Below are 25,444 nucleotides of genomic sequence, written 5' to 3' on the forward strand. Positions count from 1 at the left end.
GTTCTTCGTGAAGTGTCATGAAAACTTCATCAACTAAAGACAAGAAAAATACACCTCAAATTATTTTATCCAAAGAACAGCACCTTGACAGTGCAGAACCTACTGCTTCTATACATTGGGTGTGATCAGGCATGGGTTTTGACCCCTAAAAAGCAAGCATTTTAGCATCTGAGCCATAATGACTGCTCAAATATCTGAATAATCCAGGATTAACATTTTGAAAATGTTTTACATTTTCTTTATAAAGTCACTCTTTATTAAAAAAAAAATTGCATGTAGATCATTTTCCTCTGTTTTATAGGATAAACATTGGGTTCATACTATGTAGCAAAACCCCTCTGAAATATGGTGGGGAGTATAATAGAGTTGGGGCCATGTAGTCTCTTGGAGTTTATGCTGCTTATTGCCCTTCAGTCCTGAATCTCCGCCAACAGTTTTTCTGCAACTTCTGCTGTGGTCTCTTTTCTTTGCACAAACTTGCAGATGGAGTTCTCTGTACTGCTTCCTCATCTTGTAAACATTTCTCAAAACTTCTCTGCTCCCTTTCCTCTGTACCCCTTCAACCACTTCCTCATTCTTATTTCATGTGCTTATTTCCCCTTTACATGTCTGCAGGATACCCAGATGGCTTCCTGCTAAAGTTAGGCATCCTTTGCACAAACTCCCCTACTGCTTCCCTGTATCAAAATGCCATTTCCTTACCATGCAAAACAGGCTGACAGTCACTCATTCTGCCTTTTATCCCCAGACTCAGATGACACTTCTACTTCCATTCCTACTGATGCCTACAATTCCCAGTGAATTTGATTGTATTCACTGTGTCTAAATTTCTCATACTGAGCACTGCACTTGCAAAAAAAAAAAAAAAAAAAAATTACCTTATTCATTTTTTGGCAGATGAGACCAGAAAAAATGGTATTTATTAAGATTAATGGGAAGACTTCTGATCTGTTTTCTGTTTCATATTATTTGTTTAAATTAATAGAGCAGGAATCCCAAACGTAGATTTGTCATAGAATGATATGCTATAAATGGATGGGGTTTATATGATTTATAATATATCTTCTTCAAACAGATGGTTATGGGATTTCGAAAAGATTTTGACCTAAGATTATCAATTTAAAAAACTATAGGGAACAAATGTTTCTAGTTCCAATTGATTTGTAATGTAGATGATGAATATTTTTAAAGTAATCAGCAATTAATAATAATATTTTGGTAGCAGTTGCACAGGAACAGCATTCAGTTTACTGATGGATATGAAGTAAAAGAAGACATTGGGGTTGGTTCTTATTCTATCTGCAAGAGATGTATACATAAAGCTACGAATATGGAATATGCAGTTAAGGTAACCACTGTTAAAAAAACTCTTAATTGCTAACAAAATCATATTTTCAGAATTTACACTCATAGGTCAATGTTAGCTTAAATGTATCTACCATAAACAAAATAGAAAATTGTTTTCTTTTTAAATGAATAGAAAAAATTGTGAATGCAAATGTCACATATTCATTAAATGTCATGTTTTGTTGCTATTTTATTTTTTTTAATGTTCCCCATGAAACACCTATCTAACTCTATTACATACATGCTTCTGGGAGAGAATATACACCAAGGAGACTGCATTACTAAGCATTATTACTAAGTATATTATTACTATGCATTATATACAAAAATTACAATGATTAGATAATTGTTTCTTTTAGTTCCAAAGTACATATATATATAATTACATAAATCCCTGTTCCTAGCTGTGCTGGTTGTGTAGGTTAGTACCACTGGCTGTTTGTTTGTTTTTTTCCAGAGGGAACCTCAACTCTGCATTTCCTTGGTTTAAATCATTAATATTTTAACAAGGTTTTTAATGTATGTTTAAAAGCACTAAGGGAAGCTAAGTGAATCAGATCTAAATTTCAAAAATGTTACTATAATGAATAAAGGGCAATAAAATTTGTCTTACCAATGGGGAAATCTGTGTAAATGGCAAAGCAGGAACAGAGTTTGGCAAACTTTTTTAAAATCTTTGTTATATTTTGAAGCAATTTACTTTTTAGAATTATTGAACAATTCTGTCCAAACGTCTGAATGGTTCTATTTTGGTTTCACACTCATATAGTCTGATATATAGGTTACTCACAAGGACCCTTGAATTCCAACAGAGGTATTTGTTTACTTGCCAGCAGTCTGGTTTTAGTCATAAACTGGATACATTTTCTGTAAAATAAGATGTAAGAAGCATTTGGGGGGGAAAGTAGGTAAACAAATTATCTTTCATAATTTGAATGCACTGAATCTGAAATAAATGATTACCAAGCTGAATGTTGAATATTTCACTTTCTAAATTAAGTTCAAAATTTAATTAAAATTTGAGGGAAAATGTATTTTTTCTGTGGTTTTTATTCCAGTAAAAACAGCTACTATATTTCTTGCACATTGTTTAAAAAAACATAATTTAACAGTTCCTACATGTGCTGACAGACTCCTTGCATTTAAAGGCCCCAGTGCAGCATTTCTGCTGCAACAACATTGTGATGTGCACCCTTTGACACATCCACTGGTAGCAATTTCTGCATAGCTGTCAGGGATTTGCTCCAGTGACGTTAGCTTGGGTACCAGTTCTCCATTGTGTTTGGTCCAACCCATATTCTCTGGTGAGAGTAGTGTGGCATTGTTGCAGTTTGCCGGACTCCACTTGAAAGTGAGCTCTTTGGATGTTGCAGCGCAATGTATCGCTTGTTAGGGTCCATGCCTCTAGTGATCGACACTTGGAGAACAATATCACTGTGCCTTGTTGCAGCTCTCCTCATCAGGTAAATTGTACATGTTGCAGATCAATTTTTCTGCTGATTGATCATCCTTCTCTGTTTCTTTGAAGTCCATGTTTCTCCATGGATACTGTCCAAGCAGTTTTCTTGCTGTAGCCAGCAATATGGGAAAGAGTATCACAGCCTGTCAGAACATGGAAGGAGAATATTGTTTCTATATCTGCTTGAGGAAACACAGGCAAAAGCTTCTCTTAAATAGTATTCACAGGAATGTTTGAGGGTTTTTTTAATGTTCCAGCCTTCATCCGCAACTTGTTGCAAGGCATTTTGTTATCGTGTACCACTAAGAGAAGAACAACATCAGTCTTGTGCTGATGTGCGACACGCTTGAGTTCAAAAATGGATTTAATGATATAACTATACTGTTGTCTCTGAACCCTCTAGATGTGACAGTTGTTTTGCAGAGCATGGGCTAGGAGTTCTTCAGAGAAGAAGCAAGGCAGATCAGCCTTATTTTGGGAATAGGCCAAGAAGTCTGGCCAGCTGTTGGGAAGTAGAACAGATCTGTCCTCAGTGATTTTTCCAGTTAACTTAGAAGCTTTGGAACACTTCTGTCATATCATTCCTTTAATAGAATCCTGTCTGTACCTGTCAGAAGTTACATCAATCCTGCTGAAATGCTGTCCAGAATAAAGAACTGCCTTGACAAAAATGTTTGCAAGGTTACCAAAGGTTGAACATGGAAGAAGTTTTCTCTGTGCCATTACACGTGCTTGGCCATCAATCACCAGAGAGGATGTACTATCAGGTGTTCTCTCAGGAGGACAAGGGATGTCTCTGGTTAAAATGAGTAACATAACAGACTTATTTCCAATTTTAAGATGCCCATTTACCTCAGCAAGAGCAAGAGGAATTGGCATTAGCTCATGACACAATATTTTATGCAGATCCACCATCCTTCCTCATTTATAGGCATTAATTACACACTGTAGTATGAGACCGTCAACTTGTATTGTGACTACCTTGTCTTTGCTTTTCCAACTGCATGGAGGAAGGAAAACATCAGAGCCCTTGTTTTTTTCAGTGGGTCACGTATTTTGTTATGGGCACTTAGTTTCTCTGGTGTCATGAACCTTTCCTGAACAAAGTTATTCAGTTGCTCCTGGCCAGATGTATCTGCGTTCAGCAGAATCCTCTGAATTGCTTCTGTAGCCAAATCCTTTGTTGCAATGTTTTGCAGTGTGTTGGTAGTGAATAATTTGAATCTTTGAAGTGTCATTAATACTTTATTTTCATCATCATGATCATGTTGCTTTTGTGCTGGTGTGGATTCATTGCAACTCATTTAGTCATCAAGCCCAAGACTGAACAGTTTTCTGGTTTGGGCTGCAATTCGGGCACGTAGATGATACAAGAGAGCCCATCTGCTGAGTGCTGAGGCCATTCCTGTTATACCTATAATTCCTCTTCCTTTCTTTCAAGTGGCATTGAGCCATGCTTGGGAATGGTTTGAGTCTACCTGATTGAATCTGTGGTTGGAACCTTCCACAACCCAGTTGCCTCTGTAGAACTCAAGTACTTCCAGAGGGGGCTGGTTCATTTCTGCTAAGTACACCGATCCCCATCAATCATAATTTGTGTGTTCATATTGGTGAAAGAACAGAAGCATTCTTTTGAAGGCATACAGCTGAAGCTCCCAAATTCCATCTCATTGAGCTCTGGGGAAGAGGAGGAGGATACACACACACACTACCACCAGTACTGCAAATTGGGATGGTTGTCCATGTTGCTCAGCACAAATGATAGCATCTTGTCACAGAAACTTGCAGATGACAGAATAGACACTAGGTTATTGTAATCTTCCTTAGCGTCAGATTTTGCAACATCCAGGAGCTTCTCTTTGAGTTTTTTGTTGTGTTGCTATAGATGGCTCAGAAGTTGTGGTAATAAGAGTTGCCACACTGCCGTGTAGAGTGATCTTGTAAGCATGAGTAGCTTTTGCATAATTTTTACCAGAAATTACATGCTCTATCATTTGTCTACCTGAAATTCCATTTTCAGTCTACATGCTCAACAGTCCAGAATCCTGTGTATGCTGCCGCAACATTTTTAGGAAGCTCACTGATATATGTAGACCTCCTAAGCATGTAATCAGGATATCTTTACATTCTGGTACAGTCCATTTTAGGTCAATCAGAGCAGGGAAGAGTGCTTGATCAACATGTTTCTATTGAAAATAATTAGGGCTGTCGATTAATCGCAATTAATTCACATGATTAACTAAAAAAATTAATTGCAATTAAAAAAAATTGCAATTAATTGCACTGTTAAACAATAACATACCAACTGAAATTTATTAAATATTCTGGATGTTTTTCTACATTTTCAAATGTATCCATTTCAATTACCACACAGAATACAAAGTGTACAGTGCTCACTTTATATTATTTTTATTACAAATATTTGCACTGTAAAAATGATAAACAAAAGAAATCGTATTTTTTCAATTCACCTCATACAAGTACTGTAGTGCAATCTCTTTATCATGAAAGTGCAACTTACAAATGTAGGATTTTTTGTTACATAACTGCACTCAAAAACAAAACAATGTAAAACTTTAGAGCCTACAAGTCCACTCAGTCCTACTTCTTGTTCAGCCATTCGTTAAGAGAAATAAGTTTGTTTACCTTCATGGGAGATAACGCTGCCCACTTCTTAATTACATTGTCACCTGGAAGTGGGAACAGGCATTCGCATGACACTGTTGTAGCAGGCGTCGCAAGAGATTTATGTGCCAGATGCGCTCTAAGATTCATATGCTTCTTCATGCTTCGGCCATCGTTCCAGAGGACATGCTTCCATGCCAATGACGCTTGTTAAAAAAAAAAAATGCATGAATTAAATTTGTGACTGAACTCCTTGGGGGAGAATTGTATGTCTCCTGCTCTGTTTTACCCGCACTCTGCCGTATATTTCATGTGCTGGGTCATCATCCGAGACTGCTATAACATGTTGTTTGTTTTAAGAATACTTTCACTGCAAATTTGACAAAGTGCAAAGAAGATACCAATGTGAAATTTCTAAAGATAGCTACAGCACTTGACCCAAGGTTTAAGAATCTGAAGTGCCAAGTTCCAAAATCTGAGAGGGACGAGGTGTGGAGCATGCTTTCAGAAGTCTTAAAAGGGCAACACTCCAATGCAGAAACTACAGAACCTGAACCACCAAAAAAGAAAATCAACTTTCTGCTGGTGGCATCTGACTCATGATGATGAAAATGAACATGCATTAGTCTACACTGCTTTGGATGGTTATCAAGTAGAACCCGTCATTAACATGGACGCATGTCTCCTGGAAGGTTGGTTGAAGCATGAAGGGACATATGAATCCTACATTTGTAAGTTCAGCTTTCATGATGTAGTGAAATCTCTAATACTTGTATTGGGTGAATTGAAAAATACGATTTATTTTGTTTTTTACAGTGAAAATATTTGTAATCAAATGAAGTGAGCACTGTACACTTTGTATTCTGTGTTGTAATTGAAATCAATATATTTGAAAATGTAGAAAACATCCAAAATTATTTAAATAAATGGTATTCTATTGTGTAACAGCGCGATTAATCACGATTCATTTTTTAATCGCTTGACAGCACTAAAAATATGTGACTTGTGCAAATTTTTTTACCACAGTATTCAGTGTATCAACTTCATGAGCGGGGAACCAAATGATAGGCATGTAGCTGTATTCAGTTAATGGTGAGTTATTGTTACTGTGCTTTTCATTAAAACTTGGCCAGTCAGATTTTGCATTTTCAAATCGACATTTAAGGGAAAGTGCCATATCCTGCGCTTGTGTTTTCAAATCTGACTGGCAGTCATTAAACCATCTGCCAGGACATCTTCATTGAATTTTGGTTCTGCTGTACCTTCTGTGATATTAGTAGGAAAGATATTTAATATCTCTCCTGTACTTTCTGTTTATTTTTTTAAGTTAGCAACAGTAGCCATGTTCTTTTTTGTTTTTACTTACCTTAGAGTACAACATTCAGCTTGGTAAACATAATTTTCAGATTCAGCACATTCAAATTATGAAAGAAAACATTTACCAGCTTTTCCCCAGAAATGCTTTCTGTTTCATTAATATCAACTTATCTGGGAATTTGGTCTACTCTATCAGGAGTAGATCTGACTTTTTGTGCTTGGGTTACCAGGTAGTTTCCTCTGTCCTGAATAGCTGGGATAGAGCAATGTTTGCACTACTGTTCCTTCTCCAAGCCCTTAGGGACTGTTGTTCAGACTGCCTCATCTCCTTCTCTGTTGCTATTACTATCTGCTGCTGGAGCTCCTCTTCTCCAAGAAGCAGAGAGAAAGCATGAGGAAGGAAGGCAGTGGAGTGTGCAGGGGGAAAGAAGGATTCAGCTAGAAGCAATGACTTCTAAACCTCGTGCAGGAAAGATATAAGAGATAAAAAGGAGGAGGAGACATTGGGGAAAACCTCACAACTCAGGTGGAAGGGAGGAAAGGAAGTAGTGCATCATGAGGAGGAGCAGGCTTATCTTCTTCAGTGGCAAATGGCAAAACTGAACCCATCAGACATTTTCAATTATACCAAATGTGAGTAGCAAGTCATTAGGCTTCCCCCCCAAGAAGACAAAAGGTAGGGGAAAACAGTGCTTGTGAAAGGAGGAATGGTTGGTGTAGGGCAATGTCATAGGCTTTGATAGATTCAAATAAGCATCTGATGCTTAACTGAAAACCCCAGGGGTTTCCCTTTTCTGGTTTCACATGTCTTATATCTTCTTGTGCTGCACCTGGGGCTAGATCAACAAAAGGGTTTAGGTGCCTAAGTCCAACATGAAGGCATCACTGAGATCCTCAAAACTCTCACTCAGCTGCTGCCTAACTCTGTAGACGCTTAGAGTCCCTAGGTGCCTAAATTTCCACTATTAAAGCCCCCTAGATACTTAAATAGCAGTGTAGATGGTGAGGAGCTGCTTAGGTGAATAGAGTACAGCCACACCAGAACGCTAGGGTATATACCCTACACATCTCTCTACATCCCCCAGCAGTGCTTCCTATGTCTACTGGGTTTTTTTAGCAGTATAGTGTCCCTCTACCTTCCCTTTGGCAGGCTTTTCCCTGTTGCAGCAAAAGTCTCTGGCCGTGGGGAGACAGTAGGAAAAGACTCTGGCAGCTCCCTACTGCTTTCCCCGCTGCAGCAAAAGGCTCTGGCAGAAGGGAGCTGCCAGAGTTTTCTCTGCTGCAGCAAAAGGCTCCAGCAGTAGTGAGCCTGCTGCTTCCCCCTGTCAGAACCTTTCACTGTTGCATGTAGTTATGCAATGCAATGTGGACACAGCCTGCTTTTCACTATCACATGTAGCTTCACATACCTTACATGGTGCCACCACTATAAACAAAGCCTACGTTTCTGCCAGGGTGCATGCTCCAAGCCCTAGTATGATCCTCAAACTAGGTGCTGCCCTTCTTTCTTACCTGTGGGGTTTAATCCAGTAGGCATGCTCATATCAGGTTTAAACACACAAAAAACAGGTGGTGGTGGTTGTGGTGGTGCCATCCTTATAACTTATAGCCTAGTGGTTAGGATGATACTCTGGAATGTGGGAGACATGGATACAAATCCTGCCTCTGCCTGAGGTGGAGCAGGGATGTGAACATGGGTCTCTCCCCTCCTATGAGAGTGCTTTAACCTCTGAGCTATAGAACAACCACTCACTCAGTGTATATTCAGTTATTTGTATACAGTGGAAACTTAAAGCTTCAATAGAGAGACTGAGACCTCCTGCACCCCAAAATTTCCTAGAGCCCAGTGGATAGAGTACTCTCGTAGGAGGGGGAAAACCCAATTTCAGATCCCTTCTCTACATCAGGCAGAGAAATTTAACCTGGGTCTCCCATATCCTAGGTGAATGCTCTAACCACAGATCTAAAACTTATCAGGGGATAGGTGGAGCAGTACTACCACCTCCTCTGGTGTTTGTTGCAAGGAACAACTTGGACACCTAACTAGGAGAAGGTGCATGGCTGAGAATCCCCCAAGCGGAGATAGGCACCTCCCTGCAGCCTGAAGTTAGGTGTCTAACTCACTTTGAGGCGTGAGCTTAGGACCTACCATTCTTCTCAGCATTTTTATTGACTAACTTAGGTGGCTCCACACTCAACATCCTGGGTTATGTGGATCCCATTCTTAGGTGCCTGTCTCTCCTCATGAATTGTATAGGGAGTGTAGGTAGCTAACGCAAGTCTGTGGATCCCACTGGGTGACAGGGTGCCTAAAATTAAGTCCCTTTGTAGATCTAGTCCCAAGTGCCTAGTTGGAGACAACCATACTAAAATCAGTCCAGGAATGTCATCCATCCAGGATTCAGTAACGCATGCAAAGTCAGGGGCTTTGTTTTATTAAGTGGATGGTTAAAGTATTATTTACTGCCATCTTCACATTGAGTGTGATCTGAAGAATCACCAGCATCCTATCCAACTGAAGACTTTTCCACATTCTTCCAAAAGATTTTTTCCTCTCCCTCTCAAGGAACCAAGTCTTGATTGTAGCCAACATCCCTGTAAACATTGGTGAGGAAGATTGTGTATTTGTACAAATGAAAACATCGGTCTATCTTCAGTGTTTAGAAAATATTTATTCTTACAAACTTGCTTGGTCTTCTAGATTATTGACAAGAGCAAAAGAGATCCAACAGAGGAAATTGAAATCCTACTGCGCTATGGACAGCATCCAAATATTATTACCCTTAAAGATGTAAGTAAACACCAAAAGATGCATTCTTTGATAGGGTATTACAAAAAATGTTTTCACTCTTCATTTTGTATCTATGTCAAAGAACAACATGCATGTTTTAGATGTATCTAAAAATATTCTTTTGTCTAATATAAAGAGTAAAATGGTACAGTTTCAAATGTCTTAATATGCTTTTGCCAATATCCAATTTTAAACTAAAATAGGTAATTGTTAAAAATAGTTATTTTTATTTGAGGCACTCAACATAGTAGATAGTTTATTAATATACAATAAAATATTAATCACGATCTGATTGGAATTGCTAGTTAAAAGAAAAATGTCACTGTATAATGTAAAAGAGACAAGATGAAGGGAAGGGATAGGCGGGAAAGTTAATAAATAAAGGTCCAACAGTGATCATTCAGAAACACTTCAGGGGTGTAGAAGTAATTAGGTGTTCTTCAAAGTGGGAAGAGATGAACTAATATGGATTTATGCGGGAGTATGTTCTATTCGATCTAGTTTCTTATACCATGCTCATTTCCATAGCTTCACACACATGGCCCAGTCCAACAGAGACTTGACTGTCTGCCAACCTAAGGCATGATGGTGCGATCCCTAGATGATATTTGGTATTCAGTGTAAAGAATGTAGAGTGGGCGTAATATCTTCACAGTTGCTTAAGCCAGTGAACAGATTTGCTGTTATGGTCTGAACAAGCTGCAAGTGATAAAGAAACCTTGCTGTAAGCCCATTTAAGAAGGAACTACCATAAGTGAACCATGTGGTGACAAGGAAAAGTATACAGGTGAACGGTAATTGGGATAAAATGCAACATGGTTTTACAAAAGGTAGATCATGCAGGACCAACCAGATCTCCTTCTTTGACAAGCTAACTGATTTTTTAGATGAAGGAAATGTAGATCTAATCTACCTGGATTTCAGTAAGGCCTTTGTTCCAGTTCAGCACAGAGGAAAGTGGTTTTATTCAACTACTTTCTGGGTCCAGGAAAGAATGGGGGATATAGACAGCTATTAGATCTCAGATGTCTGAACAACTATGTGAAACAGCAGAAATTCAGCATGGTGATCCTCACAGCTATAATCCCCTCTCTCATTTCTGTGGATTGCTTTGTGACTGTCGACTGTCAAGATGCCAATTTTCATGTTGCAGTTCACTGAGGTTTCTTCATTTTTGTAGTCAGCCACGGCCACAAGGATATTCTCAGAGATCATGGTGGTCATAGCTGACCACCTTCATCATTTAGAGATAATTGTCTTCCCTTACCTCAACGTTCGGTTGCTCAGGGGCCAATCTTATCCAGAACTATGGTCAGCAATAGAAAGAATAATCTTGTTATTCCACAGACTAGCCCTCCAACTAAATCTTGAGAAGTCTGCTTTGACACCAGTGCTGCAGATAGATTTCATAGCAGCTTCTCTGGATGTGGTGACAGGCAGTGCTTACCTATCTACCAACAGATTTCTCACCCAAAAGACACTCATCTCAGGGATTCAGCTCGGCCCTGAAACCTCAGTAAGGAATTGTCTTCAGCTATTGGGGCATGTGTCAGCATGTGTTGTTGTAATTCAAAATGCTAGGTTACATCTTCGATACCTTCAGTGATGACTCAGGATAGTCTATATATCAAACAAGCACAGTCTGAACAAACAAGTTTCTATCCAAGTGGGTTCTGCAGTCGCTCAGCTGGTGAAAGGACCCTTCCAAAGACTGCAGGAGTCCAGTTTATTGAGAAGTCCCTTATCATCATGACAACATCAGATGCTTCCCCCTTCAGTTGGGGGACACATCTGGGGCTTCTCAGTTCAGGGCAAATGGTCATCCCAAGAACAGTTTCTCCACGTCAATCTTCTAGAAATGAGAACAGCCAGCAATGCTTGCTTTCACTTCCTTTCTCTGAGCAGATCAGTTCAGTCAAGATCATGACAGACAATATAGCCTGCATGTTTTATATCGGTTGTCAGGGAGGGGCATGTTTTTCCTTCACTCTGTGCCGAAACAATAAAACTCTGGAATTGGTGCATAGCCAGACAGGTAGTCTCTCAGCTTCTTACCTTCTAGTTGTTCAAAACAGCATGGCCAACAACCTGCGCAGGCACTTCTCCCAAAATTACAAATGGAATCTAGACTCAGAAGCTCTCGGCAACATATTCTTAACTTGGGGATTTCAGAGGTAGACCTTTTTGCAACTACCATCAACATAAAAGTGAAAGAAATTTTGCTCGAGCATGACCCTCAGTCACTGGGCATGCCTTCCTCCTCTTGTGGACAAGAGGCCTTCTTTATGCATATCCACCAACACCATTACTGAACAAAATCAAACAAGACCAGTCCCATGGTCATTTTAATTGCACCAAGATGAGTTTGGTATCCTTACCTCATTCGACTTGCTTCTCATCTACCAATGAGACTTCCAACCCATTGCTGTCTGTTGTCTCAGCATGCTGGTCAGACACTTCACCCCAATCTGAAAATTCTGAGACTTTAGGTATGGTACACCACTTGTATACCCATCAGCAAGTCTCTCCCATTCACTCTTCTCTTTCCACCATCCTTGACTAACTCTTGGAATTAAAGACATCAACTCTCACTATGAGCTCTGTCAAGGTTCACTTGGTGGCTATTACAGCCTTTCATTTGTCCATGGAAGATTTTCTGTTTGCGCTCATCCCACAGCCTCCAGTTTCTCAGAGGACAGGTACAAAGGATGTGCATTCTCCACCCAAAGAGACTCAAGATGGATCTCTCGAATTATTATTGCATGTTATAACTTTGACATTCAGCCTCCTTCTAGAGTAATAGTTCATTCTGCAAAGTCACAGTTTATATCTATGGCATTAATCAAAGACATTCCAGTTACTGAAATTTGCAGCACTACAACCTGGATCTCTGTATGTACTTCCTCCAACCATTATGTTCTAGTTCATGCCTATATATCAGATGCTGCAATTGGCAATGCAATATGAGGATACTAGTCAGGAATCACCTGAAGTGGAGCACCCACAGTGATATAGATGTGCATGTGCCTTTGATGGGCAATTTTAGATATCATTCTGTTCGGCCCACAAATGCATGCTACACATCTTCGTTCCCTGTTCGGAGGACATACAGGGCTGCACAAGCAAACCGCTTTCAGTTCCCTACTCTACCACAAAGGAAATTCTGAAGCAGAGGGGAAGGAGGACCGGTAGAGGAGCACCCACAGGAACACATCTTGAACAACTTCAGTTACTGCACAAGGTCAATAATCTCTCCAAGTATTGACTCTTGGAGTCCCTGTGGGTGCTCCACTTCAGATCTCAAAGAACTCCGGTTACTGCACAATCTGAGTACTACCTGTACCTGAGGCATCATGTACCCTTAAGCACATTCAGCTTAACATTGAATTGACTCAAAATAAAATGTTTCAATGCATTACAACAAAACATTTCAGTTTTGGAATGCCAAAACAAAACGTTTCAACATTTTCAAATAATTTTTTTTCCACATTTCTACTTTCAGTCCAGATTTAGGATGAAAACAAATGTAGAAATATTAGAATTTCCCACAGGATGGAAATTCCAATTTTCACTCAGCCCTAGTTGTTTCATCTTAAAGGTTGCTGCATTGGAATGATGAATAGTCAAGACACTGTTTTCCTCGCAATGCAGCTCAATTATTATTGATAAAGCAAATAAATGAAAAAAACAAAAAACCCTACCTAACTAATTTTAACTACTCTGCAGTGTATTTAAAGGTATAGAAATGTCACTTTTAAACATTTGAGTAACTAAACTTCCTTCACTTTGAAAACCAAAATTTGCTAAGTTTATTAGCCTATAATATAAAATATAATAAAGTGTAAAATATAATTGTTTTAGAGATTTTGAGAGGAGAAAAATAAAAATGACAAGAGATTTCCTCTTGATTCATTCATTAGTTAAATAAACAATTTTATTTTATTAGAACCAAAGATGATACTTTTAATTTAAAAGTGAAACAAAAGTAATTTCATCGTTTTTGGAGATACTATAGGGGCAGATAATTCTAACATTTTGGAAATTTTATATTGAATCATAGGACTGGAAGGGACCTCAAGAGGTCATCTAGTCCAGTCCCCTGCACTCATGGCAGGAATAAGTAATATCTAAACCAGTGGCGGGCAACCTGCGGCCCATCAGGGTAATCCACTGGCGGGCCACAAGACAGTTTGTTTACTGTCCGCAGGTACGGCCGCCTGCAGCTCCCAGTGGCCGCGGGCCACAAGTTGCCCACCACTGATCGAAACCATCCCTGACAAGTGTTTGTCTAACTTGGTCTTAAAAACCTCCAATGATGGAGATTCCACATCCTCCCTAGGCAATTTATTCCAGTGCTAAACCACCCTTACCGTTAGGAATTTTTTCCTAATGTTCAACCTAAACCTCCCTTGCTGCAATTTAAGGCCATTGCTTCTTGTCCTATCCTCAGAGGTTAACCAGAACAATTTTTCTCCCTCCCCCTTGTAACAACCTTTTATGTACTTGAAAACTATTGTCATGCTCCCTCCCCCCACAGTCTTCTCTTTTCCAGACTTAAAAAACCCAATTTTTTCAATCTGCCCTCATAAGTCATGTTTTCTAGACCTTTAATAATTTTTGTTGCTCTTCTCTGGACTTTCTCCCATTTGTCCACATCTTTCCTGAAATGTGGCACCCAGAACTGGACAAATACTCTAGTTAAGGCCTAATCAGCGTGGAGTAGAGCAGAAGAATTACATTGCGTGTCTTGAATACAACACTCCTGCTAATATATCCCGGAATGATGTTGGCTTTTTTTGCAACAGTGTTACACTGACTTATATTTAGCTTGTGGTCCACTATGCCCCAGATCCCTTTCTGCAGTACTCCTTCCTAGGCAGTCATTTCCCATTTTTATGTGTCCAACTGAATGTTCCTTCCTAAGTGGAGTACTTTGCATTTGTCCTTATTGAATTTCATCCTATTTACTTGAGACCATTTTTCCAGATCATTTTGAATTATAATCCTATCTTCCAAAGCACTTGCAACCCCTCCCAGATTAGTATCGTCCGCAAACTTTATAAGTGTACTCTCTATGCCATCATCTAAATCATTGATGAAGATATTGAACCAAACCAGAACTGATCTCTGTCAGACGCCACTCATTATGTCCTTCCAGCATGACTGTGAACCACTGATAACTACTCTCTAGGAACAGTTTTCCAACGAGTTATGTACTCACCTTATAGTAGCTCCATCTAGGTTGTATTTCCCTATTTTGTTTGAGAAGGTCATGCAAGACAGTATCAAAAGCTTTACTAAAATAAAGATATACCACGTCCCCCCATCCACAAGGCTTGTTACTCTGTCAAAGAAAGCTATCAGGTTGGTTTGACACTATTTGTTCTTGACAAATCCATGCTGACTATTACTTATCACCTTATCTTCTAGATGTTTGCAGATTGATTGTTTAATTATTTGCTCCATTTTCTTTCCGGGTACAGAAGTTAAGCTGACTGGTCTGTAATTCCCTGGGTTGTTCTTATTTCCCTTTTTATATATGGGCACTGTATTTGCCCTTTTCCAGTCTTCCATGACTTTGCAAAGATAATTGCTAATGGTTCAGATATCTCCTCAGTCAGCTCCTTGAGTATTCTAGGATGCATTTCATCAGGCCCTGCTGACTTGAAGACCTCTAACTTGTCTAAGTAATGTTTAATTTGTTCTTTCCCTATTTTAGCCTCTGATCCTACCTCATTTTCACTGGCATTCACTATGTTAGACGTCCAATCACCACTAACCTTCTTGGTGAAAACTGAAATAAAGAAGTCATTAAGCACCTCTGCCATTTCCACATTTTCTGTTATTGTTTCCCCCCCCCTCACTGAGGGAATAATGAGGGAATGATTTCTCTAAAAGTACATTTCTGTATAAGAGGGGGAGGATCACTTAATGAAGATTTCTTTAAAACAAAAACCAAATTTGGAAGGAGATTGAAGTTAAAAGCCCAAGGAAGTGCAATAAAAATTAAATGTGGTATTCATATATTAATGCTTTCAAGGTGCTTCTATGCAGTTTATAAGCTGCAGTACCCCCAGCTGGTAAGATGGATAATTGGTCAGCTGTTTCAGCAGAATAGAACATAGTTGTAGCCAAGCCCTCGCAGGATATTAGAGAGACAAGGTGGGTGAGGTAATATCTTTTTATTGCACCAACTTCTGTTGGTAAAAGACATGAGCTAAAAGCCACACAGAGCTCAAGAGCTTGTCTCTCTCACCATCAGAAGATGATCCGATAAAAGATAATCACCCACCTTATCTCATAAGCAAAAGCACTTAAACAATTTTTCATAGTGAAAAATACAGGATGAAGTCTTCATGGACTTCAATAAGCTTTTTAGAATAGTACATGTGTGCACAGTATGAAATTTTCCAAGAAATGGGATAGGAATTTATAAATGGTCTTTGACACAATTAGCATTGTAACATTTTGAAATCAATAAAATCTAAGATTGTTTCATGCACTAACTGCAGTGTCCCCAAATTATTATGTAAGATGAATTTTGAAAAGTTATTCTATAATGCCCTAAAACTGATGCTGAAATGGCTAATTTCTAGCCATTGCTGAACTTTTTTGTGGAATAGTTACTTCATTATGAAATTAGCTCTAATTCAGCATTGACAATAGCAGTGTTAGCTTATTATCTCCACTTTAGTGCATCCAGATCTGATAGTCATTTACATATCAAAGTAGTAATTTGAGCATTACTAAATTTTACTCACCTGTTCTTTGTTTTCAGACTTTTGCCTAGCAATTTATTGCATGTTATTCAGTTACTGTACTTATTATTTAGTAGATAAAGTTTTGTGCTCATTTTGCAATTTAAAATATTGTTCGAGTAGGTTGGTTGGGGAGTGGCAGTAAATCCACAGGTTTTGTAATAAAGAATTCTTTTGGGTTATCTGCACTATCTTGACATCCTTAGAGAAGGGTAATAGAAGAGAACTTTTTAAAAGAAGTTTAGATGCTAATTTATTTCATTTTTGTAGGTGTATGATGATGGAAAGTATGTATATGTGGTAACAGAACTTATGAAAGGAGGAGAACTGCTAGACAAAATTCTTAGGCAAAAGTTTTTCTCAGAACGAGAAGCTAGTGCTGTCCTGCTCACAATAACAAGAACTGTTGAGTACCTCCATGCACAAGGGGTAAGTATTCTACTTGAATAAAACATTTAGAAATGCATTATCTAATATATACAGAAACACAATTTACAAGGACAAATCCACATCTGGCGCATTCTTCCATTGTGTAAAAATTAAACAAATGTTTCCTAGAAAATAACTATGCTGCACCAAACCTTTTCTCCAAAACTCTCAAACTCCCCATAGTTTCTGTAGCGGAAAGCTCATTTTCACAGACAAAGTAATTTAGAGGTGGGTAAGGTTGATGTGGTGATAGAGTAAAAAGTGAAAAATCTTTGTATTGTAAAAGAAAGGAACCTGATGGTTAAGGACAAAGATGGAGAGTGACATTGGGAGCCAGGGAGGCCATAAGGCAGGAGGTAGTGATAGCACCAAAGCACGTGGAGAGGAAAACAGGTGACACATCTGTATCTGTGATGGGAAGAAAGAGGAGGGGATAATAAGCTTTATAATTAACAACTCATTAATACATTCATTTGCTTGTCTGCCATAGCATCCCATTATGTATGGTAACAGTCTTTGTGACAAATGTTGAAGTCATATTCCTAAATTTATATCTCAAGAAACAGTTGTCAATAATTCAGCCTACATGATCTTTGTTTCTCCAAACACTGTCATTCTAAGAAATTTGGAGATGAAATTACTTGACGTTTGTAAGGGGTTTGAACTCACCTCTCACGAGTGCCCCCCGGCCGAGCGCATGTGCCTGCACACTCTCTCTACCTGTTTATGATGGCTCTTCACTGACTCCAGCCAAGTCATACACTGTCTGTCTGTGAGATCAAAGCAACACAAACCCCTTTCGGGGTACAAGTGCAACAGGGGCCTCTCTCAGTGCCCTCTGTAATGTGTCCCTCAGTTTGTTCCTGCTCAGAACAGAGCCCTAGGACTCCTTCCCTGGAGGCAATGTCTTCACCCTCTCAGGGCCTTTCTGGCCCCAGCTCTTCAGCTGGGCCACTACGGTTCAGTCCCCCTTCTGGGGTTCCTCAAACTCCAGGCCACTTTCCCAGTGGCTGGGGGGGGCCCAGCTCAGGAACCCTATAGATAGATCGCAGCTGTTCGCAATGTCCCTTTAAATAAACTGCATGGCTGCTATAATTCCCTGGGCTACTACCTCATGGCTCCCGCACATTCTTCACCCTTACCTCAAGGCCTTGTCCTTGTGCAGTCCTAGCAGCCAGCCTGGAGGACCATCCACTTTCCTCCAGCTCTAGCAAAGACTGAACTTGCTTTGGCCCTGCAGCTCTTCTTATGCTGACCTGCTGGGCCCTAACTGGCTGTTTCCCACACAGTTGCTCTAGGCAACTTGGAGGACCTCTCTACTCAGGGGCGGCTCCAGACACCAGCGCACCAAGCGTGTTCCTGGGGCGGCAAGTCGCGGGGGGTGGACTGCCGGTCGCCATGACGGCGGCAGTCAGGCTGCCTTCGGCGGCATGCCTGCAGGAGGTCCGCCAGTGCTGCAGTTTCTGCGGCAGTTTGTCGATGGGTAGGCCAAAGGTGCGGGACCGGCGGACCACCCGCAGGCATGCCGCCGAAGGCTGCCTGACTGCCATGCTTGGGGCAGCAAAATACATAGAGCCGCCCCTGTCTCTACTGCCCTTTTCTGGGGCAGGGTGTGGCAGGGCCACAAGGCTTCCAGCAGGGGCCTCAGGGCCTAGTCCACTCCGTCACAGTGTTCATCATCATCAACACGTGTCAAACATCACTTTCATGCTCAGAGTGCCCAAATTTGAAAACTGGACCTATTGTATTGTTCTCAAAATTAACTCATGTATTTCACCATTCTGACATTCTGGGTAGCCAAAAACAATGCATTATGGTGTACTGGAGTTGATATTAGAAACATCAAAGGCCATTGCTAACTACAAATTAAAAAGCAGTGAAGTAAGTGCTTATAATAGAGAACACTATCCTATATTTTGTTTTTTGTATTTGTGTTTTTATTTAGGTTGTTCATCGAGATCTGAAACCTAGCAACATTCTTTATGTTGATGAATCTGGTAACCCAGAATCAATTCGAATTTGTGATTTTGGCTTTGCAAAACAGCTAAGAGCAGAAAATGGTCTTTTGATGACTCCATGTTACACAGCAAATTTTGTTGCTCCAGAGGTAAATATCAAGTTGTGGTTTACATGCCTTCAGATTATTTTAATAGGTTTTTTTTCATTATTTAAACATTGTTTCTCCATTATTGCATAATTGTAAAATTATCAATGAATTTAGCTTTTGAAACAATAAACAGTTGAGATCTTTGAAGCAATATGATAACGTTGGCACCAAAATCATAAAGTGTACTGTTTTCTGTAGAAATTAATATATTTGCTTTTCACAGGTTTTAAAACGGCAAGGCTATGATGCTGCTTGTGATATTTGGAGTCTTGGTGTCCTGCTTTATACTATGCTCACTGGGTGAGTTTGCAGAAATTAAGTGGGTTTTTTTGTTTGCTTATATAAGTTTACTATTCTCAAACAAAGTATTGATTATGTGCTCAATCCTGCAAGATGCTAATATTCCTGGGAGGTGCTGGGTGCTGGTTTCTGTGGGAGTTGAGGGTGCTCTGCACGTAGTAGGATCAAGCTCTTAAGAGTCTGATATCTAAAATAAACTTCCCTATGAGTTTGCTTAACTGTTGTTAAATCTAGTCAAAGATTATATCAAATGTATGTTTGTAGCCTTATGATTATTTAAGAATAGGAATAGACTCACATACATTGTTACTTTACATGAAGTGGAAACTTGTTTCTACCAAAAAAGCTAGAAAGTACTATGCATATTGAAGAGAATATATGTGGTTAAAATTTACCAGCTTTGACCCGGTGTGCCTAGATCAGCCCTCGCTGGAAATGCCAAGGTCAGGGCAGGCTGCAAAAGGGAGAGCAGATATTCCAAAGACTGGTGGGTAACACTCAAGTTAAATTCCCAAATTCCCCAACCAGTCACAAATTGTGCTTCTGATCTCCCACACTGGTTTTCAAGAAGCAGCCTCCTTTATTGCATTCCAGTTCTCTGGCTCCCAGTCAGCACATAGGTCCAGTACAGTGATAAGTTATTTAAAAAACTCTGCTCACATATACAAAGTGTTCTTCTGACCCCCAAAGGGTCAGCCACGTTACCAAGTCAGTATAGGTTTGGATCTTACCCAAAATACCACACTACCAGCCAATCCTTTAGTGTCTAAAACTAAAGGTTTATTATAAAGAAAGAACAAGAAGAGAGCTTATTAAATGGTAAAGCACTCAGATACATACAGAGACTTCAGAGTTCATGTATTAGGTTCTTAGCAGTATTGCTGAGTTTGCTGGCTTGAAAGTCCCTTTGGAATACATCCACAGCTTGGATGGGTAATTCAGGCCTTTGGAATACATCCACAGCTTGGATGGGTAATTCAGAGCTTCAGTTTGTAGCAAAGTTCTTCCAGGGTAAGAAGCAGGACTGAAGATAAAATGGAGATGATGCAGCTGCCTTTTATAGTCCTTTTGCCACATGCTGGTACTTCCTTTGTTTCAAACACAAACTCACAGCAGATAGCACATGGCATTGAAAGGCCGTAGAGTTCTCTCCATAGGCATGCCCCTGCATGCCTTGCTGAGTCATAAGGTATAGTCCCTGGCCCTTTCAGTGGGTTCATTGTACAGTTGATGTCCCTTGTTGGCCATCATGCAGGCCTAGCGCTGATGCCAATCTGTCTGGGGGTGTCACCCAGAAACACAGCACAAGTTTTGAAATACAGATATACCCTACATATTTATAACTCATAATACAAATGTGATACAAACATGAACAAGATCATCAGACTTGGCAACGTATAACATTTTCGCAGATACCTCACACAGCATATCTTGCATGATTCATTGCAATTTTATAATATTGGTGTCAACAATATCATAAAATGTCTCCTATATTTCCTACAGCATTACACCAGTGATGCTTTGAAGTTTACTCCTGGGGAATTCGGCACCACTGCGCATGTGCCGATTTTTATGTCCCCCTCAGATTTCTTTTCTTCCCCGCAGAAAAATGACTTTCTGACGGGGAAGCAAAGGGAAGCTACAAGAGCAGTCATGCGACCTTCCACAGCAGTATGTTTCGGGTGCCCAGGGCAGCCAGCAAAGAGGTAGATCACTGTGGGGCCGGGGCCAGGACTAGGGAAGCCCTGGCTGGTGGCTCCTACTCTGCGCCGGGATCAGGGGCTAGTCTTAGCTCAGCTGGGAAGGATGGGACTTCCTCTTCCCCTACAGGGCACCCAGGGCCGGGTCAGACCAACCCCCAGATTTCTACCCCAGCTGCAGGAAGCGCCACAAACTCTCCTTCCTGCACCCATTGCTCCTCAGCTGCAGTGGCAAGGATCCCTGTACAAGGAGCTGCTCCCCAATCCACCCAACCCCTGTGCATCCAGACTCCATCATAGCTCACCGCGCCTCACTCCCACACACTCAGAACCTCCCCTCCCCCCCCCCGATGAGCCCTACTCCCCCTTCACCTGGATCACCCTGACGAGCCACCCGGATCCCCACCCCACGAGCCCCAACCAGCTGCACCTGGTTCCCTACCCCCACTGAGCCCCTCTCCCCCAGCATCTGGACTCCCACTAACCCCCCCACACACCTAGACCCCATGCCAAGCTCTATTCCCCCCCCATACCCAGATCCCCCTTGCTGAGGCCCAACCACCTTCACCTGGACCCCCCTGCAGAGTCCCATTACTGTTGCACCCACAAAATCCCAAGAAGCCCCTGTGCATCCAGATCTCTTCCCCTCCTCCCCTTCTCCCTCTCCCCCCCCCCCCGGATCTCCCACTGAGCTGCATGCACCCAGTTGCCTCACATACAGCCCTCTCAGCTCACACCTGGACTCCCCATATTGAACCTCTCCACACTTGGATCCTGCCTTGCCGAGCCTGCCTGCCCACACCTGGTGCATCTGGCATGGAGGAGCAGGGCCCTGGAGTGTTTCTGGGGCAGGCCCGGTCCTTGCACTGTGTCAGGGTTGGGTGCAACCTCACCGCTGAATCTGTGTCCCGAGTGGGTAGCTGCACAGTGATCTCCCACCTCTGTGCAGCCAGTGGCCTGTGCTTCCCAATGCCATGCTGAAGCCTCCACATTTATTTGACAAATAAAATTTGCAGAATTTTTCAGAATTTGAAAATATTGTGCGCAGAATTTTTAATTTTTGGCGCAGAATGTCCTCAGGAGTAGAAGTTTGATTACTCACAAGAATGAATCAGATCACTTCACACAATACAGTCAGAATGATATTCCCATTCTACCATGTAGTTCATCTATAATTTATTCTTTTGGGTGCTTTTGAAATCAGTTTTACTATAATTTTTGATGTTGGAGAGGGGGGTGTTAATTACGATTATTTTGAAACCACTGGCAACTGTGGTCAGACTTGAAATAAAGATTGGAGTCCAACACGGAAAAGCTATTAATACTCTGAACTTGTTTGATTAATTAGCTACACTCCTTTCGCAAATGGTCCCGATGATACCCCAGAGGAGATATTGGCACGAATAGGTAGTGGAAAGTTCTCTCTCACTGGTGGTTACTGGAATTCAGTTTCAGTTACAGCTAAGGCAAGTATATTTAATATTTTGTCTTTTTGTGCATGAGATGGATTTTAACAGATTCTCTAAAGGATTTTTTGTCACAATAAAAATTGCTTATAATATTAGAAAACATGATTTTAATGAAGGTTGCAGATTTTTAAAAATGTACTGAGCCAATCCTTTGTATGAGTAGATATTCATTTGATAATTATGAACCCTTCATGTTTAAACAGTCAGTCATGTGTAGGAAGAAAAATAACCACGTTTACCACCACCACTTTTAATTTTGTGGGGCGTTGAAAAACCAAATCAGGATGCAGTAGTTATGACCACATGCTCTTGGGCACTTCTTTTATGGGTCCATGAAGTATCTGTGAAGGGCAGCCATAACTTAGCACTATATATATAATGTTCAAAAGCATTCAATAGTCTTCATCACCCTCTATCTAGTTATAATAAAGCCCTAATATGCTCAAAGAACTCAGATTATTTAAGCATTTTTCCCCCTTCTTTGGCTAATGTTTTTAATTTGCTTTGTGCTTCCATATGTCTTGATTTCTAAATACTCACAAGTATTTTCCCACATTTTATGTTAAACAGCCTGACTGACACGTCTACCTTTTGTCCTGGACAAGATATAGAATCACTTATCTCTTTATTCAGTGCCATCCCAACCAATTATACTGGGAGTCCCAAATGTGTCTAAAATCATTCAGCTTTTAAGAAGTCTTTTTATTAGGGTCTTTATTCCAAACTCCACAACAGAGAGTTTGTTTTATAAGAAAATGTTTGCATGCTGTTAAGTACTTTAGAATGTTTTTAGTCAATTTAAGATTACTAAATGCATTTTTTCTCATAAGCAGTTGTCCCAGAATTAGAAGTTTTATACTCTCCTTACCCTTTATATGGGCCCTGGTCTACAATACAGAGTCAAGTCGACGTAAGGCAGCTTATGTTGACCTAATTATGTAAGCGCCCTACTACACTGACATAATAACTCAAGCTTTGCGCCTCTCATGGAGGTGATGCCTGTGTAGTTAGGGCAACACAGTGTCTGTGTTGACACTGCGGGTTACTTATGTCGGCTGTTGGTTGTCATTCTTGTCAATTTCATGGCTCCAAATTGACAAGAAAGTTGCTCACAGCTTGTGCTGTCACCCAGGGGAAGGAGGGGGGCTCCAACTAGAGCTCGGCTGGCCCCCGTTCCCAGCTGGGCTGCTGCCTGGACTCCCCACTCAGAGCTGGGCTGCCCCAGGCTCCCAGCAGGGCTGCTGTCCAGACTCCCCGCGCCCAGTTGGGCTGCAGACCGGGCTCCTCGCTCGGAGCCAAGCTGCTCCCAGGGTCCCTGTTCCATCCTGGTGGCTGCCCAGGGTCCCTGCTCCCCACTCAGAGCTGGGGTCCCGGCTCCTTGCTCCCAGCTAGCAGCAAGCCAAGGGCCTGGGAGGCAGTTGGGCTACCAGCAGGGAGCTGCATGGAGCTGAGAGCCTGGGCTTTCTACCCCCTACACTGCCCCTCTTATGTCGGTGGAAGTACTCCTGATGTGGACGCAGAAGCAGTGTGACAGAAGCCAGAGCAGTGTGGAAATGAACCACCACAGTAATTACTGCAGTGACTGTAAGTTGACCTAACATAGGTTGGCTTAAGTTTGTAGTGTAGACATGCCCTTAGAGTAAGATACCTCAGAATTGATCTATATAATTTCACTTGCATACTGCTCTTCACTTGACTAGTTATGTTGTAAACTCTCCAATAGATCTTGGCATTTGTGGGCACAGTATGGAGTAATACTTCAACCACTTCCAGACGATGGCCTGGAGATTTGCTTAAACTACTGATCACAACAAAATATTTCTTCAAAACTTGAATTTTAATCATGTTTAACATTATTAATGCTCTAAAAATTAATCTCTACTGCCTTATATTTTACTGTTCATCTGAATTAACTGTTTCTGTATTGTTGACAGGACCTGGTTTCAAAGATGCTTCATGTCGACCCACATCAAAGACTGACTGCTGCCCAGGTTCTTAGACACCCTTGGATAGTTGACAGTGACCAGTTGCCTCAGTACCAGCTAAACCGACAGGATGCTCCACATTTGGTGAAGGTAAATAAATGTGTGTGTTCAGCTAGGTGATTAGCTAGTATGAATTGTAAACAAAAACAGTTACCATGCATTTGCTCTAAGTACTAATCACAAACTTTTATGATTGTGTGTGAGTTCAGTAAACACAGTGCATTAAGCCAAGTGAACTTGTGATTTACCTAATGTAAAGGACTTCAAGTGAATCCATCTGTGGAGAATAAATCTGCTCTGTTCACAAAGAGCAGTACACTGCAATCTCCATGCTGTTTTACTTTTTGTGTTGAGACAGATTACAAGATAAAATGAATTTATAAATAGTGTTTTCCTGGTGATTTAGACTGTTGACTCCTAGATTTTAAACTCTGATTTTAAAAAATAGTTCATCTGAGACTGTAAGTGATATAGATGTTTACAATGGAGGAATTGTAGTTATGGCTGCTAGTGTGATTTTAGTGGAAGGATTATAAGTATAAAAATTGATATTTTGGAGGTGAAATTGATTCTTTTTTACAAAATGTTCATTAAAAATAAAAAATGAAATGGAAACCTTATAGCAAAGGTTATATTGAATGGTGTATTATGTAACGATCAACACTTGATAGTCTGAAACACAAACCACTTTTGATACCAACTGATTTTTTTATTTTAATTTTAACCTGGTTGGGTGAGATTGAAGATCCCCACACTCATTTCCCGCACACACATACAAAGTCCCTCAGAGGCCTTACGTCATGGTGAACCTCCCAACCACTGAAGAGGGATCTTACATCTTAAGAGTTAATCAAATGACCCTAAGTCAACTGTAAGACACAGAGCTTCCAGCACTAAATGGCTTAGAAGCAAGGAACCAAGTTCAGATCCCAGCCATAGATTAGAATTTCCTAACAATTTGTAAACTTAATTTAGATGTATACGCTTCATATTTATATAGACTAGTAATGAAACATATTTTAAAGTAATTTTTAGTGAAAACAGAAATGGTTAGCCAGACTATAAACAAGGACAATCCTCTAGTGCAGTGGTTCTTAACCTGGGGTGCATGCACCCACTGGGAGTGCAAGATGCCCTTTCTGGTGATGCAAGACATG

General features: G+C 40.6%; 1 protein-coding gene across 6 annotated transcripts in view; it reads left to right on the forward strand.

Annotated features, from left to right (window-relative positions):
- RPS6KA3 (ribosomal protein S6 kinase A3) overlaps positions 1-25,444 on the forward strand; it is a 128,863-nt gene that overhangs the window by 97,508 nt on the left and 5,911 nt on the right. For 5 of the 6 annotated variants that reach the window (XM_005281512.5, XM_042859083.2, XM_024106892.3 and 2 more), the window contains 7 exons: positions 1,223-1,348; positions 9,450-9,539; positions 16,568-16,726; positions 18,672-18,833; positions 19,057-19,133; positions 22,182-22,299; positions 24,237-24,377. In XM_005281512.5, coding sequence (XP_005281569.1) covers positions 1,223-1,348; positions 9,450-9,539; positions 16,568-16,726; positions 18,672-18,833; positions 19,057-19,133; positions 22,182-22,299; positions 24,237-24,377 — 873 coding nt within the window. The remainder of the gene's footprint in view (positions 1-1,222; positions 1,349-9,449; positions 9,540-16,567; positions 16,727-18,671; positions 18,834-19,056; positions 19,134-22,181; positions 22,300-24,236; positions 24,378-25,444) is intronic. The other variant, XM_005281513.5, reaches the window with a different exon arrangement.

The sequence above is a fragment of the Chrysemys picta genome, chromosome 1 (genome assembly GCF_011386835.1).
Source record: "Chrysemys picta bellii isolate R12L10 chromosome 1, ASM1138683v2, whole genome shotgun sequence".
Classification (NCBI taxonomy): Eukaryota; Metazoa; Chordata; order Testudines; family Emydidae; genus Chrysemys; species Chrysemys picta.